This window comes from Myodes glareolus, chromosome 18, assembly GCF_982192425.1.
Source record: "Myodes glareolus chromosome 18, mMyoGla1.1, whole genome shotgun sequence".
NCBI lineage: Eukaryota > Metazoa > Chordata > Mammalia > Rodentia > Cricetidae > Myodes > Myodes glareolus.
This window is the reverse complement of record NC_142043.1, coordinates 14450042-14468023: the sequence shown is the minus strand read 5'-3', so window position 1 is coordinate 14468023 and position 17982 is coordinate 14450042. Positions and strand designations below refer to the sequence as shown.

Here is a 17982-nt window from a genome sequence, read left to right as displayed (position 1 = left end):
ATCGTCAAGCTTCTCTTCGGCAGCTTGAACACTTCCCTAGGCTTCTTAAGGAAAGACAGGGGTCTGGGCCCTGGTGATGAACACATTCAAGGTGCTGCACCTGGACTGTGTTTGACTGAGTCTGTTCCTTTCTTTTTCCAACAGAGCGTCTTCTTGCGGTTGTATTACCCATCTGAGGATCAAGAACGCTTGGACACTGTTTGGATCCCAAACAAAGAATATTTTTTTGGTCTTAGTAAATTTCTTGGAACACCCCATTTTATAGGCAAATTTTTGAACTTCTTATATGGTAAGATTTCTATTGGTCCTGTTCTGAAGTTATATGCATAGTGTATGTATGTGTATATGTGTATGTGTGTGTATGGGTATGTATGTGTGTATGGGTATGTATGTGTATGTGTATGTATGTGTGTATGTGTATATATGTGTATTATGTGTATGTATGTGCGTATGTGTGTATGTGTATGTGTATGTATGTGTGTATGTGTATATATGTGTATTATGTGTATGTATGTGTGTATGTGTGTGTATGTGTATGTATGTGTGTATGTGTATGTGTGTATGTGTATGTATGTGTGTATGTGTATGTATGTGTATATGTGTATTATGTGTATGTATGTGTGTATGTGTATGTGTGTGTATATGTATGTATGTGTGTATGGGTATGTATGTGTGTATGTGTATGTATGTGTGTATGTATATTATGTGTATGTGTATATGTGTATGTATGTGTGTATGTGTACGTATGTGTGTATGTGTATGTATGTGTGTAATGTGTATGTGTGTATGTGTCTGTGTATTATGTGTGTATGTCTATGTATTTGTGTATGTGTATTATGTGTGTATGTGTATGTATGTGTGTATGTATATTATGTGTATGTGTATATGTGTATGTATGTGTGTATGTGTACGTATGTGTGTATGTGTATGTATGTGTGTAATGTGTATGTGTGTATGTGTCTGTGTATTATGTGTGTATGTCTATGTATTTGTGTATGTGTATTATGTGTGTATGTGTATGTCTATGTATATGTGTATTATGTGTGTATGTGTATGCATGTATGTGTATGTATGTGTGTATGTGTATGTATGTGTGTAATGTGTATGTGTGTATGTGTCTGTGTATTATGTGTCTGTGTATTATGTGTGTATGTCTGTATTTGTGTATGTGTATTATGTGTGTATGTGTATGCATGTATGTGTATGTGTATGTATGTGTGTATGTGTATGTATGTGTGTATGTGTATATATGTGTGTATGTGTATATATGTGTGTATGTGTATGTATGTGTATATGTGTATGCATGAGTGTATGTGTATGTATGTGCGTATGTGTATACATGTGTATGTGTATGTATGTGTGTATGTGTATATGTGTATGTATGTGTGTATGTGTATATGTGTATGTGTGTATGTATATATGTACATAAGAATAAAAGTTAGAAGCAATAAGACTACGGTTGATTTTCTCCTCCGATAGTAAGGATGGAATCTCTTTTTCCTTTTCTAACTGTGTGTACGGTATGTGTATATGTGTGTTCTTATGCACACGAGTGCATTCATGTGAAGGTTAGAGGACAGCCTGAGGTGTTATTTCTCAGGAACGCTGTCCACTTCCCAGTAATCTGGGGCTCACCAGTTACGCTAGGATGGCTCATTGGCGAGCCCCAGGGATTCCCCTTCTCAGCCTCCACAGCACTGGGATTACAGGCATGTGCCTCATATTTTTATACCACATGCAAGGCCAACACTTTAACAGCTGAGAGATCTCCCTAGCCAGAGAGACAGGATTTCCTAAGAAATTAAGCAACATTGAGAGAATCAAGTGTTCTTTATCCTTTTGCGAATTCTGATTTGAATGGGATGGGATGGGGTAGGGATATCATATTTGCCTTAACATCTTCTTACTCCTGCTCCACAATTTCCCTTCTTACATCTTATGGTGAGAGTAGAAAGTTATCTGGTGGTACCATTGTCTGTACATATTGTTTCAGACAAAGATAGAAAAACAGAAGCCAAGCCCAACTACCATCTCACTTATCATACGAGATCTTAGTTCATGCCCATCACCCACCCACAGAACCCACTGCTATCCAGCAGTCTGTCCTACAGCCCAAGGCAGCCATCATTTAATATGCCCGCATTATACCAAGGAGACTTTCCATTCCTATCATTTGTTAGATTGGGTGTAAATTTGAACCTATGTTAATTATACCTTCAAATTATCCTTCAATCTTGGAGAAGCCACTTGTTGGTCCTGGCCGCCCAGAACCAAAATAATCACCCAGAAACTGTACTAATTAAAACAATGCTTGGCTCTAGCTTCTTATTGGCTAACTCTTATATTAATTTAACCGATTTCGATTAATTTGTATATTGCCACATGACAGTGGCTTATGGGCAAAGATTCGGCATGTTTGCCTCTGGAGGCTCCATGGCTTCCCTCTGATTCCACCCTTCTTCCTCCCAGCATTCAGTCCAGTCCTCCCCGCCTACCTAAATTCTGCCCTATCAACAGGCCAAGGCAGTTTCTTTACTCATTAATAGTAATCATAGCACGCAGAGGAGACTCTCACACTTCAGGTTTCTCAGCTTTGGGAATTCTCTCGAAGCTTATCTTCAGGTTTTCACAGAAATTGCTTTAAAGCAGGAAGATACCTTAAACTAGAAAATACTACTGCACAGCATAGCAGCCATCACATTCAATCTTCATGATCACATATTTGTTTGTAAGAAAATGACATCCAAACGATCATAACACGAATGATAAAAACACTAAGATGTGAAGGAAGGGAGGTGGTACTTTCCAGTTTCGAGCTTTTTACTAGTATTTTATATACAGAAAATGGGTGCTTAATATAAAAAACTAATTAGATAACGAGTTTCATTAAAAGTGTCTAAGATCATAATCACTCCCACCATTTTGTCGAAGAGGAATCTGAAGCTGAGGACCATGCCTGTGGTCAGTAACTAGCCAGTGGCCGTCTCATGCAAAGCTCACTCTGGCGTGTGAATTCCCCATATCTCCCATCTTTCTCTGGACTGTGAAGCACCATGAGAGGAGTCTCTGGGTCTCAGGTCCTGGCTATCAGTACGATGGTCTAAGGTCTCCTGCATGGTTAGTTTTAAATTAAATGTTCAACATTATTTCAAAACCTCAAAATAGAAGCAAGCAGTGTCCTTGCAGAATATACTGTAGGTAGGAAAACTTCTCCCCGTGGGGTCAGTGACAGTGACCAGTAATGTACTCATGGGGGAAAAGACACACTGAGGTCCCTGGTTGGTGAGTGTCTAGTATCTGGCTTTTTAAGTGAGCGTACCAATTTTTAAAATCATTGTTAAGACTTTATGGGTTGGGGATTTGTACCCAGAAGGTAGAAATTAATTAACTAGCAGCATTCAAGCCAGAGGAAATACTGATTTCCCTCCTACTGTTGTCCAGGTTCAATGAAAACGCCTGCAAGCTGGAATTCTCCTCTGAGGACTGGCGAAAAATATCCACTAATTGTCTTTTCTCATGGTCTTGGAGGCTTCAGGTAATGCTTGGGAGACCAGACAGTTTTAGTTCCGAGCCATCACTGCCTAGATTTATTTCTTTAAAAACAAGCAAACAAACAAAGGATCAGATTTCAGAATGTAATGTTGACCCATGTTGGACACTTGGGGTTCCCACGGACTGTGGGACTGGTCGAAAGTTGGGTAGAATCTCTTCTCAGCACTGTAATCATAGTCTAGAAAATTATTTGATTTCTGCTGCAGTAGTGATTGGCAGATGGGAATTCAAGAAACCGATTTAGCCAGCTGTCTAGGAGCAGAACTGTCTAGGAGCAATGCTTTCACATTGTCAATGGTTGCCACAGCGGGATTGGGATGTCTTTCTCACACAGCCAGAAGTAGCTACTCTGACCTGAAGAAGGGGGGCTTCAAGTCTATACCGTCGACTACATCACTTCCTGTGCCTCAGTAGTGGAAAACACAGTTCCCAAACATCCCTTTTCTATTTCTGCGGACATGGGAAAGAGATCATAGAAAATGGAGATGTGGCAGAGTGTAGCTGTGACTGAGTTATGTGCCCTCTTCTCATAGTCTGATCATTTCCGGAACACTAGACGTGCTAAGTAGTAACACTGCTCAAGGCACCAAAGGTACACACGCTCACTTGACCACAGCTGAAAAGACTCAAGGGCCTGAAGCAGGCCAAGCAGCTAGGAAGTGATGGAACCTGACCTACCTTCCTATGTACAGCCTCCCAGTGTGCCTTGCCAAAAGTTGTGAAGAAGGTTCACTTCCTGTTCTTTCAGAGAACCCAAGCTCATATACCAGAGCCCCTGTCAGGTAGCCCTCAGCTACAGATGACTCCAGCTCCAAGGGATACAATGCCCTCTTCTGGCCTCCACATGCACCTGCACATGTGTGCACATACACAAATTAAAAAATTAAATCTTTGAAAAAGAAAACCTTTAATCCCATCACTCAGGAGGCAGAGGCAGGTGGATCTCTATGAGTTCAAGGCCAGCCTGGTCTACAAGAGCTAGTTCCAGGGTAGGCTCTAAAAGCTACAGAGAAACCCTGTCTCAAAAAACCAAAATTAAATAAATAAATAGATAAGTAAATAAATAAATAAAAAAGAAAACCTTACCTCTAACCCTAAAAGCCTTTGTTCTTAGCTCTGTTTCTTAAGTGTTAACAAAATTGGGTAACAATCTAAAAATCAGATAGCTGCTAAATGACAAAGATTTCAAAACTTCAAGCTTAAGTTCAGCTCACTTCAGCACTGAGCTGTGTCCCCAACTTGTGAGAATGGCTTTTCAATATGGCCCCCATATTTGCCTTTGATAATTAGATAGTATATTGCATGTCAGTAGACAATAGACAATCAGATCCTTTTCTGAGCACTTCCTAAGAGGAAAGGGAAGTCATTAGATAAGGAGAAAATTGAGTCAAGGATGAACTGAAGAAGACCGTCAGGGGAGGAATGAGAAGTGAAAAAAATAATTAAACCTCTGTGTGTATGTGTGTGTGTGCACGTGTGTGTACATGTTCATGTATGTGTGTGCATGTGTATGTGTGCATGCGCTATAGACATGGATCTGCATCAACTCCAAAAGCCATTATTTGTAATCACTGTGACATTAACTCGGAGTTTCATTAATTCAGAATTCTTGACAGTTTAGACCACATAATTTTGGCTTGTTTTAGAGGTCCTATCCTATGTCCTGTAGGATGCTTGGCAGTGTCCCTCTGCTCAATAGATGCCACTAGCCTCCTTTCTCCAGAGGAAGTAAAACACCTCCAGACACTGCCACATGCCTCCCAAGGGGTAAGCTCTTTGAAGACCAGAGCTGCCCAATGTGTGGGTGCAGGGTGTAACGGGCTCCATGTTCTTCATTTTCTTAGTGGACTTGGGTTTGTAATTGCTGTTGGTAATTGTAATGCTTCCCTCTTTTTTGTTTTCTAGAACAATTTATTCTGCTATTGGCATTGGCCTGGCATCTTATGGGTTCATAGTAGCTGCTGTAGAGCACAGGTATGTTCTTTTATATGTCAAATTAAAAGAACAAAACAAAACAAAAAACGTGTTAGCATACTTAACTATACCTATAACTATTCTATAAGCTCATAAAAGCCATGGGTAGAATATTGCATGATGAGAACAAAAAGAGAATGAATTACATTGTCAAGACTTTCAAAAGAGTTCATGCCCTGAGAACAGTAAAGGTCTGCCGGACTAAGTTGCAGTATTTCTGGTGCTATCTTGGTCCTTTAGAATTTGTAACAATTCTATGTGATGGTTGTTTCATTCATTTCACACGAACTAGAAATGGAGGCAATTTAGCCAAAGTCATTTTGCCCAAAATATCTAAAGTTATTAGATGCCAATGCTGTAATTCAATTTCAGAGAGTTTTGTATTGTGTTGTGTTATTTTTGTAGTACAGGGTGTTGGAAACAGGTCATCGTGTGTGTTAGGTAAACACTTTACCACTGAGCTCTGTCCTCAGCTCATAAGAATGGCTTTCGGCATGGTCCCAATGTTGCCTTCTAGGATTGTGAAAGCAGAGGGGTTATTCGCATGTTTCTAGACAGTGGATGGTTAGATCCTTTCCCGAGCATTCCCTTGGAGTCCTCTTGTGTTTGTGGAGGGGAGAAAGTAGAGCAGAAGAGGGACAGGAAGTCAACAGATGAGAGGAAACCTGAGCAAGGATGGAGCTGCAGGAGACCATCCGATGAATGGAGCATATCTAATCTGTGTGTGTCATAGAGATGGATCCGCATCCGCAACTCATAATCTAATCTGTATGTGTCATAGAGATGGATCCGCATCCGCAACTTACTATTTTGATGACCAGATGGCTGCAAAAACAGACAACAAGTCTTGGCTTTACCTGAAAATGCTAAAGCAAGAGGAGGAGGAGAGAGTTCGGAAAGAGCAGGTACAGTTCAGGGAGAGAAGAGGTGCTGCGGCCTTGAAAGCATGTGTCTGTTAATGTTAGCTGCTAGCTCTCCCACTTGCCCAAGGGTCTGTCAGGAGGCTCTCCAGGGGGAGAAAACTCTTTTTATTAAAATGTCTGTTTCACAGAAAAACAAGCAAAATTACTCTGAGAAATGACAATGGCATTCAGAATTACTTTATGTTAAGGTATCTGGATTTTATATCTCAAAACTGATTAAAAAAAAAAGGTAACTAGATCTTCAACCCTAGAAGCATTGTTATAAAGGTTCTGGAGAGGTTGCATATAGCAGTCTGGTGTAGGAGGTCCTTCTGTTTGTGTGTTGCTTTCATTGGTTAATTAATAAAGAAACTGCTTGGCCTGATAGGGCAGAACTTAGGTAGGTGGAGAAGACAGAACTAAATTCTGGGAGAAAGAAAACAGAGAGAGAGAGAGAGAGAGAGAGAGAGAGAGAGAGAGAGAGAGAGAGAGAAGAGAGCTCAGTTGCCATGGAGCTGGCAGAGAGAGACATGCCGAATCTTTCCTGGTAGGCCACTACCACGTGGTAAACTATAGATTAACAGAATCGGGTTAAATCAAGATGTGAGAGTTAGCCAATAAGAAGCTAGAGATAATGGGCCAGGCAGTGATTTAATTGATACAGCTTCTGTGTGATTATTTGGGGTGTATTTCAGGTGTAAGCTAACCGGGACAACAAGCAGCCCACTCTTCCTATTACAGCAGTCTAAATGTACAGGTCTTGCCTAGAACTCAGGAGGCAGAAGCAGGCAGACCCCTGTGTGTTTGAGACCATTTTAATCTACTTATTGAGTTCCAGGTCATCCAGAGCTACATAATGAGACCCTGTTCCCCTACCCCACCCCACCCCCACAAAAAATGTACAGGCCTTAAAATGCACCTGTCTGTGAATGCTGGCTCCATCACAGTAGAAAGATGCTGAGCAAGTAAACCTTGTGCTTTGATGTGTTACAAAATAGTGAATGATAATATCTGTCTGTTGTGGTCATTGGAATCATTTCTTGAGATAAAGTATACTGACTGCTTCTTTATCTCGGGTGTGTTCAGTGTGGCATGGTACTTAGACCCACACACATTTCATTGAAGTAGACTACATCACTATGGAATCTTCCTTTCCAGGAAGCCCAGAAAGCTACATGATTCACAAGGTCCCTCCCCGAGGTTTCACAGCTAGGATTTAGCTGACTGTTCTACTGCTTGGGGGAGATGGCTTTTGTGTGTCACCATGCAAGGAAGTGACCTTGGTGAACTCATTTCTTTGGCCTGTTGGCGTCTTCTCTGGGAGTGGATAGACTTTGTTCACATGCTATACACTTTATGTTCACATATTGTATACATTAGTATACAATAACTAGAAACGCAAACAAGTCACCCCTCAGGGAAGCAAGAGGTGAGCTGAGCCTCGCTGCAACTGCCGTCCACATCACTTGCTTTTAATCCTGTCGTTTTCCCCTGAGGTATTTGTAGTGTCTAACCATTTTCCCACAGGCAACCCTACTCAAACATTATTGCACTACCATGTCTTTCATTATCCTTTCCCCCCCCCCCCCTGATTATTGTTTTAGGTGCGGCAGAGAGCGAAAGAATGCTCCCAGGCTCTCAGTGCAATTCTTGACATTGCATATGGAAACCCAAAAGAGAACATCCTGGATTCGGATTTTGATTTGGAGAAGCTGAAGGTGGGCGTATGGTAGAGTTCTTTCTTTCTAGGACTGTGATTTTGTATTGTTCCTTGTTGGCTGTTTTTCTGCTACATCGCAAGGTATGTGATCAGAAACTTTGTGATAGATGGCTAGGGTTGTCAGCGTGACACAATCTAGAATCACCGGGCACGAGAGACTCAATGAGGGATGGTCTATGTTGGGTTGGCCTGTGGATATGTTTGTAGGGGATTGTTTTAATTAATTGACTTGGGAAGTCCACTGGGGGCAGCACTAATCCCTAGGCAGGGGGTCCTGAACTGTGGAAGAGTGGAGAACTCTACCTAAACCCAGCAAATGAGTAAGCTAGCAAGCAAGTAAACCATGCATACATCCTTTTCTCTCTGTGCTTGATTGTTGATATACTATGACTGGCTGTTTGAAATTCCTGCCATCTTGACTTCCACGCCTTCGTGAACTATAAACATGGAACTGTGAGCTAGAATAAATCCTTTCTCATCGAAGCTGCCCTTTTTTCCCCCAAAGTATTTTATCACATCAGTAGAAATAAAACTAGACCAGAACCTGCATGCGTGCATGCGTGCATGTGTGCATGTGTGTGTACATGTACACATACCCCCATACCCTCATGTGCACACGCACACAACATAGGCACCAGTGAAACCTGCATCAGGATGAATTATGGATAAAACTGCCTCTTTGAACTGAAAACAGTAGTTCCGTATGGTTCAGCTCCAGACTTTCACAGGAGATAATTAGTTGGTTAGGAATGGCTTCATATTAGCTTGATCTTGAAGACTTAGCCAAATGTTTTGAATGACATTTCTTGGGGTGGTTCAAGTGTGAATGGTTTGAGCTGCCGGGTGGAGAGGACAGGATGTAGAAGGAACTAGAAGTTGTTTAGTTTGAGGATAAAATACTGATCTCTTCTCTAGATCCAACCAAGAGCCACCTTCTTCTGTCTTCGTGCCACCTTACATGATCCCTTGGCCTGACACAAACACCTTTTTTTTTTTTTCTAACTCCTGTCTAATCTTCAACACTCAAGTCAGGCATCACCTCCTTTGAGAAGCTCCTGGGGACTCCAGAACTTTTGCAGAGCCTGGGTTAGCTCCTACACTACCATATGTGCGCCTGGGCCTCAGGGCCTCAAATGCTGGGCTGCATTTTACTGTATTGAAAGTCTCTATCTGGTTCTTCCGTGGTAAGCTGTGTGCTCACTGAAAATGAGACTACAATGTCTGACATGGGGGACATTCAATAAATACTTAGATTGAATAAACTGATAAACATGGGATGAGGTAAGACAGAAATCAGAGAGGCCCAATTTCATTGTAGATGATAAAAACCTGTTAGTTTACCTCTGAAAATCTCTCTCTGTCTCTCTCTGTCTCCCTCTCTCTCTCTTTCTCTGTGTGTGTGTGTATGTGTAAAACATATGTGCCTATGTGTGTGTGCTCTATTATGTCATCAAGGTACTAACAGACCTGAAGTGAGTAATGATTGTATGACGGACAGAGCTGTTTAATGAAATCTTCTAACACCAGGTGAGATGGTAACTTGCTGTTCTGCTGTTTTCACCCAGGGCGCTATTGATGGGGATAAAATAGCAGTGATTGGACATTCTTTTGGAGGAGCTACAGTTATTCAAACCCTCAGTGAAGACCAGAGATTCAAGTAAGAGACAAAACAAGATAACCAAAATGACTGGAATTGAAGGCAGGGTAATACACAGAAGAGAGAATATATATAACTGAAATTCTACCAATTAAGGGATCTTTGGGTTTGTACATTTTATTTTTCCATATTTGTTTCATTTTACATGTATAGATGCTTTGCCTGCCTGTATGTATACTGCGCCCTGTGTGCATGCTTTGTGTTGAAAGAGGTCAGAAGAGGGCAGAGGCCCTAGAACTGTAATTACCAATAGCTGTGAGCTGCCATGTGGGTGCTGGGAATTGAACCTACATTCTTGGCCAGAGAAACAGTTGCTCTCAACCACTGAGCTCTCTGTCTCTCCAGCTGAAGCTTTACCGTTGCTCTTTGCTTCATCAAGTTTGTACATTTCCCTAGGAAGAAACCATTTATTGTCCCGTTACCAACACCTTTCCCTTGCCGTTGTAGTAGAGCAGCAATGCGCACGGATGCACTGCCATGTCTGCAGTAGGACATGCAGTCCTTTGGGTGGATGCCTGGCACAACACAGCTCTATGCTAGCTTGCTGAAAGCCTCCACATTGATCGCCAAAGTGCCTGCAGCAGTTCACACCCCTCCCAACAGTGAAACAAGGCTGCCTCTTTCCCCGTGTCCTTGCTGGCATTTGTTGATTCTCACTGAGATGAGATTGTCTCCCTAAATAGTTTTAGTCTGCACCTCCCTTTTGGCTAAGAATGTTGCACTCTTCAAAATATGTGTTTGTCATTTGTTTTCCTTTCAAAGCACTCGTGACTTGGTGCATTTTGGCCCAATCTTCTCCTGTTGCTGTTTAGTTGTTCTGAGTCCTTTGTACATTTCTTATATATTCATGTCTTCCTCATGTGTGGATCTTAGCTGGGTTGGGGTGAATGTGTGTAGAGACCAGGAAACTAGAAAGGGTCTCACGAGCAGTGGGAACAGAGGCTGTGAGGGAGAGTGGGGGACGTAACAGAACACACGTGACATGAAGGGTTTAAGTGGGATGTGTGCATGCAGACTGAGTGGGCGGAGGGAGGGGCAGCCCAGACTAAGTAAGCAGAGCGTGCCGGGAAGAAAGCTGCCACTTGGCAAGCTGATTTTAAAATCAGTTTTCCCGCCCTTACCCATCCCCCATTGTCCTCATTTCTCTATAAAGGGCTTCACATGTTCACTTGGAAATTTATCTTTATGTTTTTACTGTGACATGCTTGTGATAGTATTGCCACCATTTTACCTAAGACTCTGGGTTTTGAATTTTACTATGAGCTTTTCTTTTCTTTTGTCTTTAAAATGAGGCTAAATCTAAAATCATGGTTATTGGGACTAGAGCCAGACAAGAGCCCAGTTTTCTAACATATAGAAACATTTTCTTTCTTGAACGACTCATCCTAGACTCACATGGACCCAGCTGTCTAGGGAGTGGTCTGGACCATTTGAGATGTTTCCCCTCAACAGAAGGGCATGTTCTGCTGTCATCTACTTAGATATGGTGGATTTCCAAAAAGGCCAGGGAGCAGGATCAAACTGAGTGGGAAGAAGAACGCTTGATTTTTAATGTTGTACATTTTATTTTCACAATTTTAAATTGTGTGTGTGTATCTGTGTGTGTGTGTGTGTGTGTCTGTGTACGTGTGAGTGCAAGTGCACAAGGAGGCTAGAGGTGTCAGATTATAGAGTTACAGGTAGTTGTGAGCCACCTAGTGTGGACCTCTGAAAGAGCAGTAAAGACTCTTAACCATTGAGCCATCTCTCCAGTCCCCAAAGTTATATTTTCTCAAGGGTTACTTCATGTGTTTTACCCTGTAAACACAGTCCTCTGTGTCTGGGTATCTTGTTACTCTGAAATAGTGTAGCAGACACACCGTGGAACGCCTAAGTCTTTGGAAATGGGCTGGAGAGATTATTCAGCAGGTGAGAGCATGCGGTTAATCAATTCCCAGCCCTATGTCAGGCAGTGCATAGCCACCTCAACTCCAGCTCTAGGAGATCTGGTGCCATCTGCTGGCTTTTCTGGAAATCTGCATATACTGTCTCCTTATGTTCACACAGACACACAGACACACACACAGAGACACACACACACACACACACACACACAAAACAGACAAGCAAACAAAAAACTTACGAAAAACAGAAGAAGTAAGGCAAATGGTTATTTTTCATATGGTTTTGAAGTAATTGCAGCTGATTTACAGGTATTTTGGAAACCTTGTGACAAAAATTAATATAGAAAACTTAAGAAAATGGCCGGGAGCCGTGTAGTAAGTTGCTGGGGTAGGAAGGTCTCTGCTGGCAATGCCAAGTCAGCAGTGTTCCAAAGCCGACTGTAGCTCCCGAGAGCCATATTGTAGGTTGGTAGGGTAGGAAGGTCTCTGCTGGCCAGCCAGCCTACATTCTCCATCACTATCGTGTCTGCAGATGCGGGATCGCTCTCGATCCATGGATGTATCCAGTGAGTGAGGAGCTGCACTCCAAAATCTTCCAGCCCCTCTTCTTCATCAACTCTGCGCAATTCCAGTCTTCTAAAGCCATCGAGAAAATGAAAAAGTTCTACCAACCTGGCAAGGAAAGAAAAATGATTACAATCAGGTGAGTGCTCACTTGCTAGATGCTAGACTTGAAAATCGGTAGAGTGGATATCATCACTGGGGAGTCTTTGCAAAATGACTGTGCTGCTGGTTAGATTTTAATATAGAGAATATACTCTGTCACCTCCAGTACTCTTAGACTTTTTCTCATTCTTTTTTCCTGGGACAGGGTTTCTCTGTGTAGCCCTGACTGTCCTGGAATTCACTTTGTAGACCAGGTTAGCCTCGAACTCAGAGATCTGCCTGCCTCTGCCTCCTGGGTGCTGGGATTTAAGGTGTTCACTAGCACAGCTGACTTACTCTTTCTTTTTTGATGTGATGAATGTGTTTTGCCTGCCTGTCTGTCTGTCTGTGCACCAAGTGTGTGCAGTGTCTGCAGAGGCCAACAGAGGGCATCAGATCCCCCAGAACTGGTGTTGCACACAGTTGTGAGCTTTGGGTACTGAGAGCCAAACCCAGGTCCTCTGCAAGAGCGGCCAGTGCCCTTAACCATGGAGCCATCTCTTCAGCCCTAAACTTAAATGAAAATCTTTTTAGTTCTTATATTGGCAGTTTAGTCTATATATTAGATATTGACTACATTCATCTGAAGGCTTGAACATACCAACATATATGGGGGGTAGGAGTGAGGGACGGCAGTTCATCCTTAGGCCATGTACGGAAGTCTTTAAAGAAAAAGCGAGAGCATCTATTGAGTTTATCTGTTGGAACAACGTGTGAGTTTACGAACTTTGCCAAGCTCAAAAAGATGCCCTTGAGTGATAGCCATATGCTTATATCCTGATGTGGTTTTAGAATCACAAAAATATTATTCAAACTGGGGCTAGAGAAATGCCCAGCAGTTAAGTAAGAGTGGTTGCTGCTCTTGCAGAGGAGTGAATTTTAGTGAAAGTTAGCTCCCATGCCAGGCCTCTCACAAATAAATGCCTGCATCTCCAGCTCCAAGGGATTCCATGACTTTTTCTGATCTCTGTCAGCAAGTGCACACAAACACACACACATAAACACGTACACACACAGAAAAATAAAAAGAAATATTTTTTTTAAAAAAAGACTTTCATGCAGAAATAGAGCTCGCCTTTCTATTCTCTGAACTCCGGTTAATTCAGGAGGGGGAAAAGGCAGGAAGGATGTTCCTAGAATAGTTCCACCTACCCATACTTTGACTTTCCAGCTTCCATTTCCACAGCTCTAGTGACCCATGGCCAGTTGTGGTCAGGGAATATTAATCGGGAAATTCTAGAAGTAACAATCCACCTTTTAAAAGTGTGAGCAGCTCTCTATAATATAGTGAAATCTTGTATTATCCCAGCTTGATGGGAACCATCCCTTCATCCAGTGCAGTTCAGTAAAATGATGAGGAAGGGAAAGAGAAAGGTAATTACATTTCCATTTTTCCCCTTTCTCTTCTCCTTTTTTTTTTAAAAAAAAAATGTATTGTTTTGGTTACTTTTCCTGTTTTAGTGTTAAAGACAACAACAACAACAACACGATTCTCTGTGGGCTGGAGAGAAGGCTCAGCGGTTAAAAGCACCCGCTGCTCTGCTGGGGCATCTGGGTGATCTTCCCAGCACCCCCATGGCAGCTCCCAACCATCTGCAGCTCCAGTGGACATTGGAAACCTCATTCTGACTTCCATGGGTACTTACTGTACATGTGGTGCACAGACACATTCAAGCAAACACTCATACACATAAAATGAAAATGAATAAATTATCAAAACAGTTAAAAAGAGCACTCACTACTAAAAGGGAAATGAAAGAGAAAACTACTCTGAGAAGAGTTAGCTCACAGTTCAAGGTGACAGTCTGTCAGTGTCACGGAGCATCAGAGAAATCCCCACAGGCATGCATGGGGCCTGTCTGTCGGGAATTCCACATATATACATGGGGTCTGTCTCTGGGTAATCACACAGTATAAACATGGGGTCTGTCTGTCGGTGATTCCACAGTGTATACATGGGGTCTGTCTGTCGGTGATCACACAGTATAAACATGGGGTCTGTCTGTCGGTGATCACACAGTATATACATAGGGTCTGTCTGTCGGTGATTCCACAGTGTATACATGGGGTCTGTCTGTCGGTGATCACATAGTATAAACATGGGGTCTGTCTGTCGGTGATCACACAGTATATACATAGGGTCTGTCTGTCGGTGATTCCACAGTATATACATGGGGTCTGTCTGTCTGTGATCACACGTGTCTCTGGGTGATTCCACATCATATAATGGTGACAACGGAGATTTGTTTTTGTTTCTAGACAGGCTCTTCCTCTGTCTTTTCTTAGCCCTGTCTGGCCTCAACTCATAGAGATCTGCCTGCCTCTGCCTCCTGAGTTCGGGGATCAAACACATCACCACTCCCAGACCCACATAGATTATTTTTATTATAATGCATTAGGCTTTCTGTATATTTCAAGATGTAGTTCCAGCACTTGGGAGACTGAGGTAGGAGGACCTTGAGTTCTAGTCTAAGACATTGTCTCAAAGAAAGTTTAATTATTCTGATTCATAAATTAAACTTTTCATAGGTGGACAGAACAGGAAAAAAGAGAAACAAACAAACAAAACCCAGGGATGGCTCTATCTTTGGTTTCACTTTCTCCTGCCTCATAAGGGAAACCGGAGGGCTTTAGCCCTCTCCCCAACCAGGTTAACGAATGGGCGGAGTCATTTCCAGCTGAAACCGGTTGTTGGGAGAAGGGGCTCTACAGTAGGTCCTATAGAACTGAGAGTTTAGACAGCCGGTGAGGCACAGGCAGTTTAAAACTTGATGTTAATGCATGTGTATGAGTCTCTATTTCTTAACGGGAAGTCTTACAGAGCACTCAACCCTCGGGCGCCGCCTCCATCAGCAGTCTGGAGGCAGAGGTGGGGGAACGCTTGTGTCCAGCTCCCTGTATCTTTCTTACACAGGTTGGGGCCCCTATCCCATGCTGTCTTGCAATGGGTGGGTCTTCAGCTGTGCCTGCTGCGATTTCTCTTTGTTTCCTTTCTGAACTCACCTCTTAACCTTTATCTTTCTTTCTCTGTGAGAGCCCTGCACTGGAGATGGCTCAGTAACGGAGAGCACTTGCTGCTGCCGGGCGCCAGAGTTTGGTTCCCGGCACCCAAGTCAAGTGGCTCATGACACCTCTTGTAACTATTTGGGATTGAAGAGGGAAGAGCTGCTCTCAGAACAGGCTCTCAAGGAATGCCGGTAGTAGAGGGAGGAGAGTGGCGAGCCAGGGTGTCGGGTCGGAAGGGAAGGCACAAGTGTGGAGGAAACACCAAAGTGCAGCAGACACAAGAAGTATCTGATGTTTCAGAGTAGAAAATGAAGACGCAAACCCTCGGAATGGCTGACCTGGCTGATGTAATCTGCTGCCGGTAAATTAGAGAGCCGTGGAAGTGGTGTAAGCGGCTTACAGTGAAAGACAGGGACCGTTCTTCTAACATCTCTAATCCTTGCTGTTCTGACTGGCATTAAATAATGGGATGCTAAGGGACAGGGGTAGGTGGTAGGCTCTGTATGAGTTGATGATACTTTGAACACGCACTACGTTCCATCTTCTCAGAAGTTTTCTGGTCAATGGAAGACTGTAACTTATTTCTTCTAAAATTAAGACGCAGGTTGCGCCAATTTTTGCCAGCTTTATACAAACTGGAGTCATCTGGGAAGAGGGAGCCTCAGCTGAGATTTTACCTCCATCAGATTGGCCTGTGGACTTGCCTTTGGGGGCATTTTCTAATGACTGGTGTGGGAGGACCCAGCCCACCTAGGAAGATGCTACATCTTCCCAAGGCTGAGCAAGTCATAAGAAAAAGCCAGTAGGCAGCACCCCTTCACAGTCTCTGTTTCAATTCCTGCCTCTGGGTTCCTGCCTTGTTCTTGCCTTGACTCAGTGAAGGACTATATATAATCCGGAAGTGAGCTAAACCCTTCCCTCCCCAAGCTGCTTTTGGTTATGGTGTCTATCAGAACAAGAAATGTAAAAACTAGGGCACAATTTTCCCCCCTAGCAGGAAGAGGAATTGTAGTTCAGGATCCTTAAATGACATCTTTTGACCCTCATGTCTCTCGAAAATGACCAGATTCCACATTCTGTTTCTTTGTTTTGCAGAGAATTGTCTAGCTGGGCCAGAATCATTTTGTACTTTTGTAAAAATATTTTTTTTTTCGAGCAACAGGAATTATAGATATCTTTCTCTTTTAGGGGCTCGGTGCACCAGAATTTTGCCGACTTTACTTTTGTAACTGGCAAAATAATTGGAAACAAGCTGACGTTAAAAGGAGAAATAGACTCTGGTGTGGCCATGGACCTCATCAATAAAGCCTCGCTAGCTTTCCTCCAGAAGCATTTAGGTAAGAAACGGCCTTCCTCTGTGACTTGAGTCGCTTGATTCTCATGGCAAATTCAATTTATATTTATTCAGTCTGAGCCTTAGTGTAGCTTTTCCATTCGGTTTTTAGTAGACAAAGCAGTAAATTAACTTAAAAAGGAACACTTCAAAAAGTGAATTATGGTGCCTTGCATTCTTTAATATGTGTATATTATCTTTAGTATATATATGCATTCATATATGTATCTATATCTATGTAGATATAGGTATATATACTTGTTGAACCTAACATTCCTTCTGTGGAACGTGGGGTGAATTTACATGTCAGGGATGCTGACAGCCCCTTGCTTTTCTCTAAGCCCCTCTGGAGAGTCTGCATTTGCTAATAATGCAACCTGGTGACCTCAGACAGAACTCCTGGCTACCCAGTGTTCTGTTCGCACTGTAATCGTTCTGTAACTGGTGATTTGATGGTGCCACCTAGCGGCACCCAACTGTTTAAGAGTCTTGACAGCCTGTTTTATATATATATATAGGACTCCAAAAAGACTTCAATCAGTGGGACTACCTGGTGGAAGGAAATGACAAGAATCTGATCCCGGGGCCGCCCTCGAATGTCGTCTCCCAGTCCCTGGCTCTGCAACACTCCTCAGGATTACACCCCCAGAATTAGAAGAGCAGTTACACAATCTACTTGTGAAATTGAGAGTGGCGATAAGAGAGAGAACGAGAGAGAGAATGGAAGCGATAGAGAGACCTTAATGTATTTACCCAAATAACCATTTTTTTTAAACGTACGCTGTACTGTAGAATAATAATGGATGCCTAGACTAAGATTCTTTTCCCGTGTAAATGTAAAGAATACAATGAAGAGCATATGAAAAACATTACCAGTCTAAACCTTAATTTCCCAAAGCTGTGGTTGGTCCTTGTGTCAAATGAAAATCTGCTTTCCTAGCACACGCAGAGAAAAGTCTATTGAATGGGACCATGGCGGTGAAGATCAAGATTCTCAGACTTACAATAAAAACAGATCATCCTGTCTTTGGTTTTCTCTTCTGAGCAGCAGAGTTGAGTTTGGGTCACGTAGACTCTGCGTGGAATCTGGTAGCACTTCTCTGACTTTTGGCTGAGGTAAGAAACTTCAGCCAAAGCCATTGTCCTGATGCAGGCTTGGCCATGCTGTCCAGTTTCAGCTGATGGTGAAATGGGACGTGGGTGGGGTTTTTAGACTATCTGGGGGCAGGGGCAGTAGAGTCAAGACAGTT

The 17982-nt window shown here is 42.7% G+C and overlaps 1 protein-coding gene across 2 annotated transcripts in view; it reads left to right on the top strand.

The window, feature by feature from the left end:
- Positions 1-17758, top strand: part of Pla2g7 (phospholipase A2 group VII) — a 46214-nt gene extending 28456 nt beyond the window's left edge. For both annotated transcript variants that reach the window (XM_048445202.3, XM_085679356.2), the window contains exons 4-12: positions 145-289; positions 3442-3535; positions 5458-5526; positions 6308-6431; positions 8033-8146; positions 9714-9805; positions 12221-12391; positions 16588-16736; positions 17251-17758. In XM_048445202.3, the coding sequence (XP_048301159.2) occupies positions 145-289; positions 3442-3535; positions 5458-5526; positions 6308-6431; positions 8033-8146; positions 9714-9805; positions 12221-12391; positions 16588-16736; positions 17251-17387 (1095 nt within the window). In that variant the 3' untranslated portion in view covers positions 17388-17758. The remainder of the gene's footprint in view (positions 1-144; positions 290-3441; positions 3536-5457; positions 5527-6307; positions 6432-8032; positions 8147-9713; positions 9806-12220; positions 12392-16587; positions 16737-17250) is intronic.
- Positions 17759-17982: the final 224 nt, after the last annotated feature.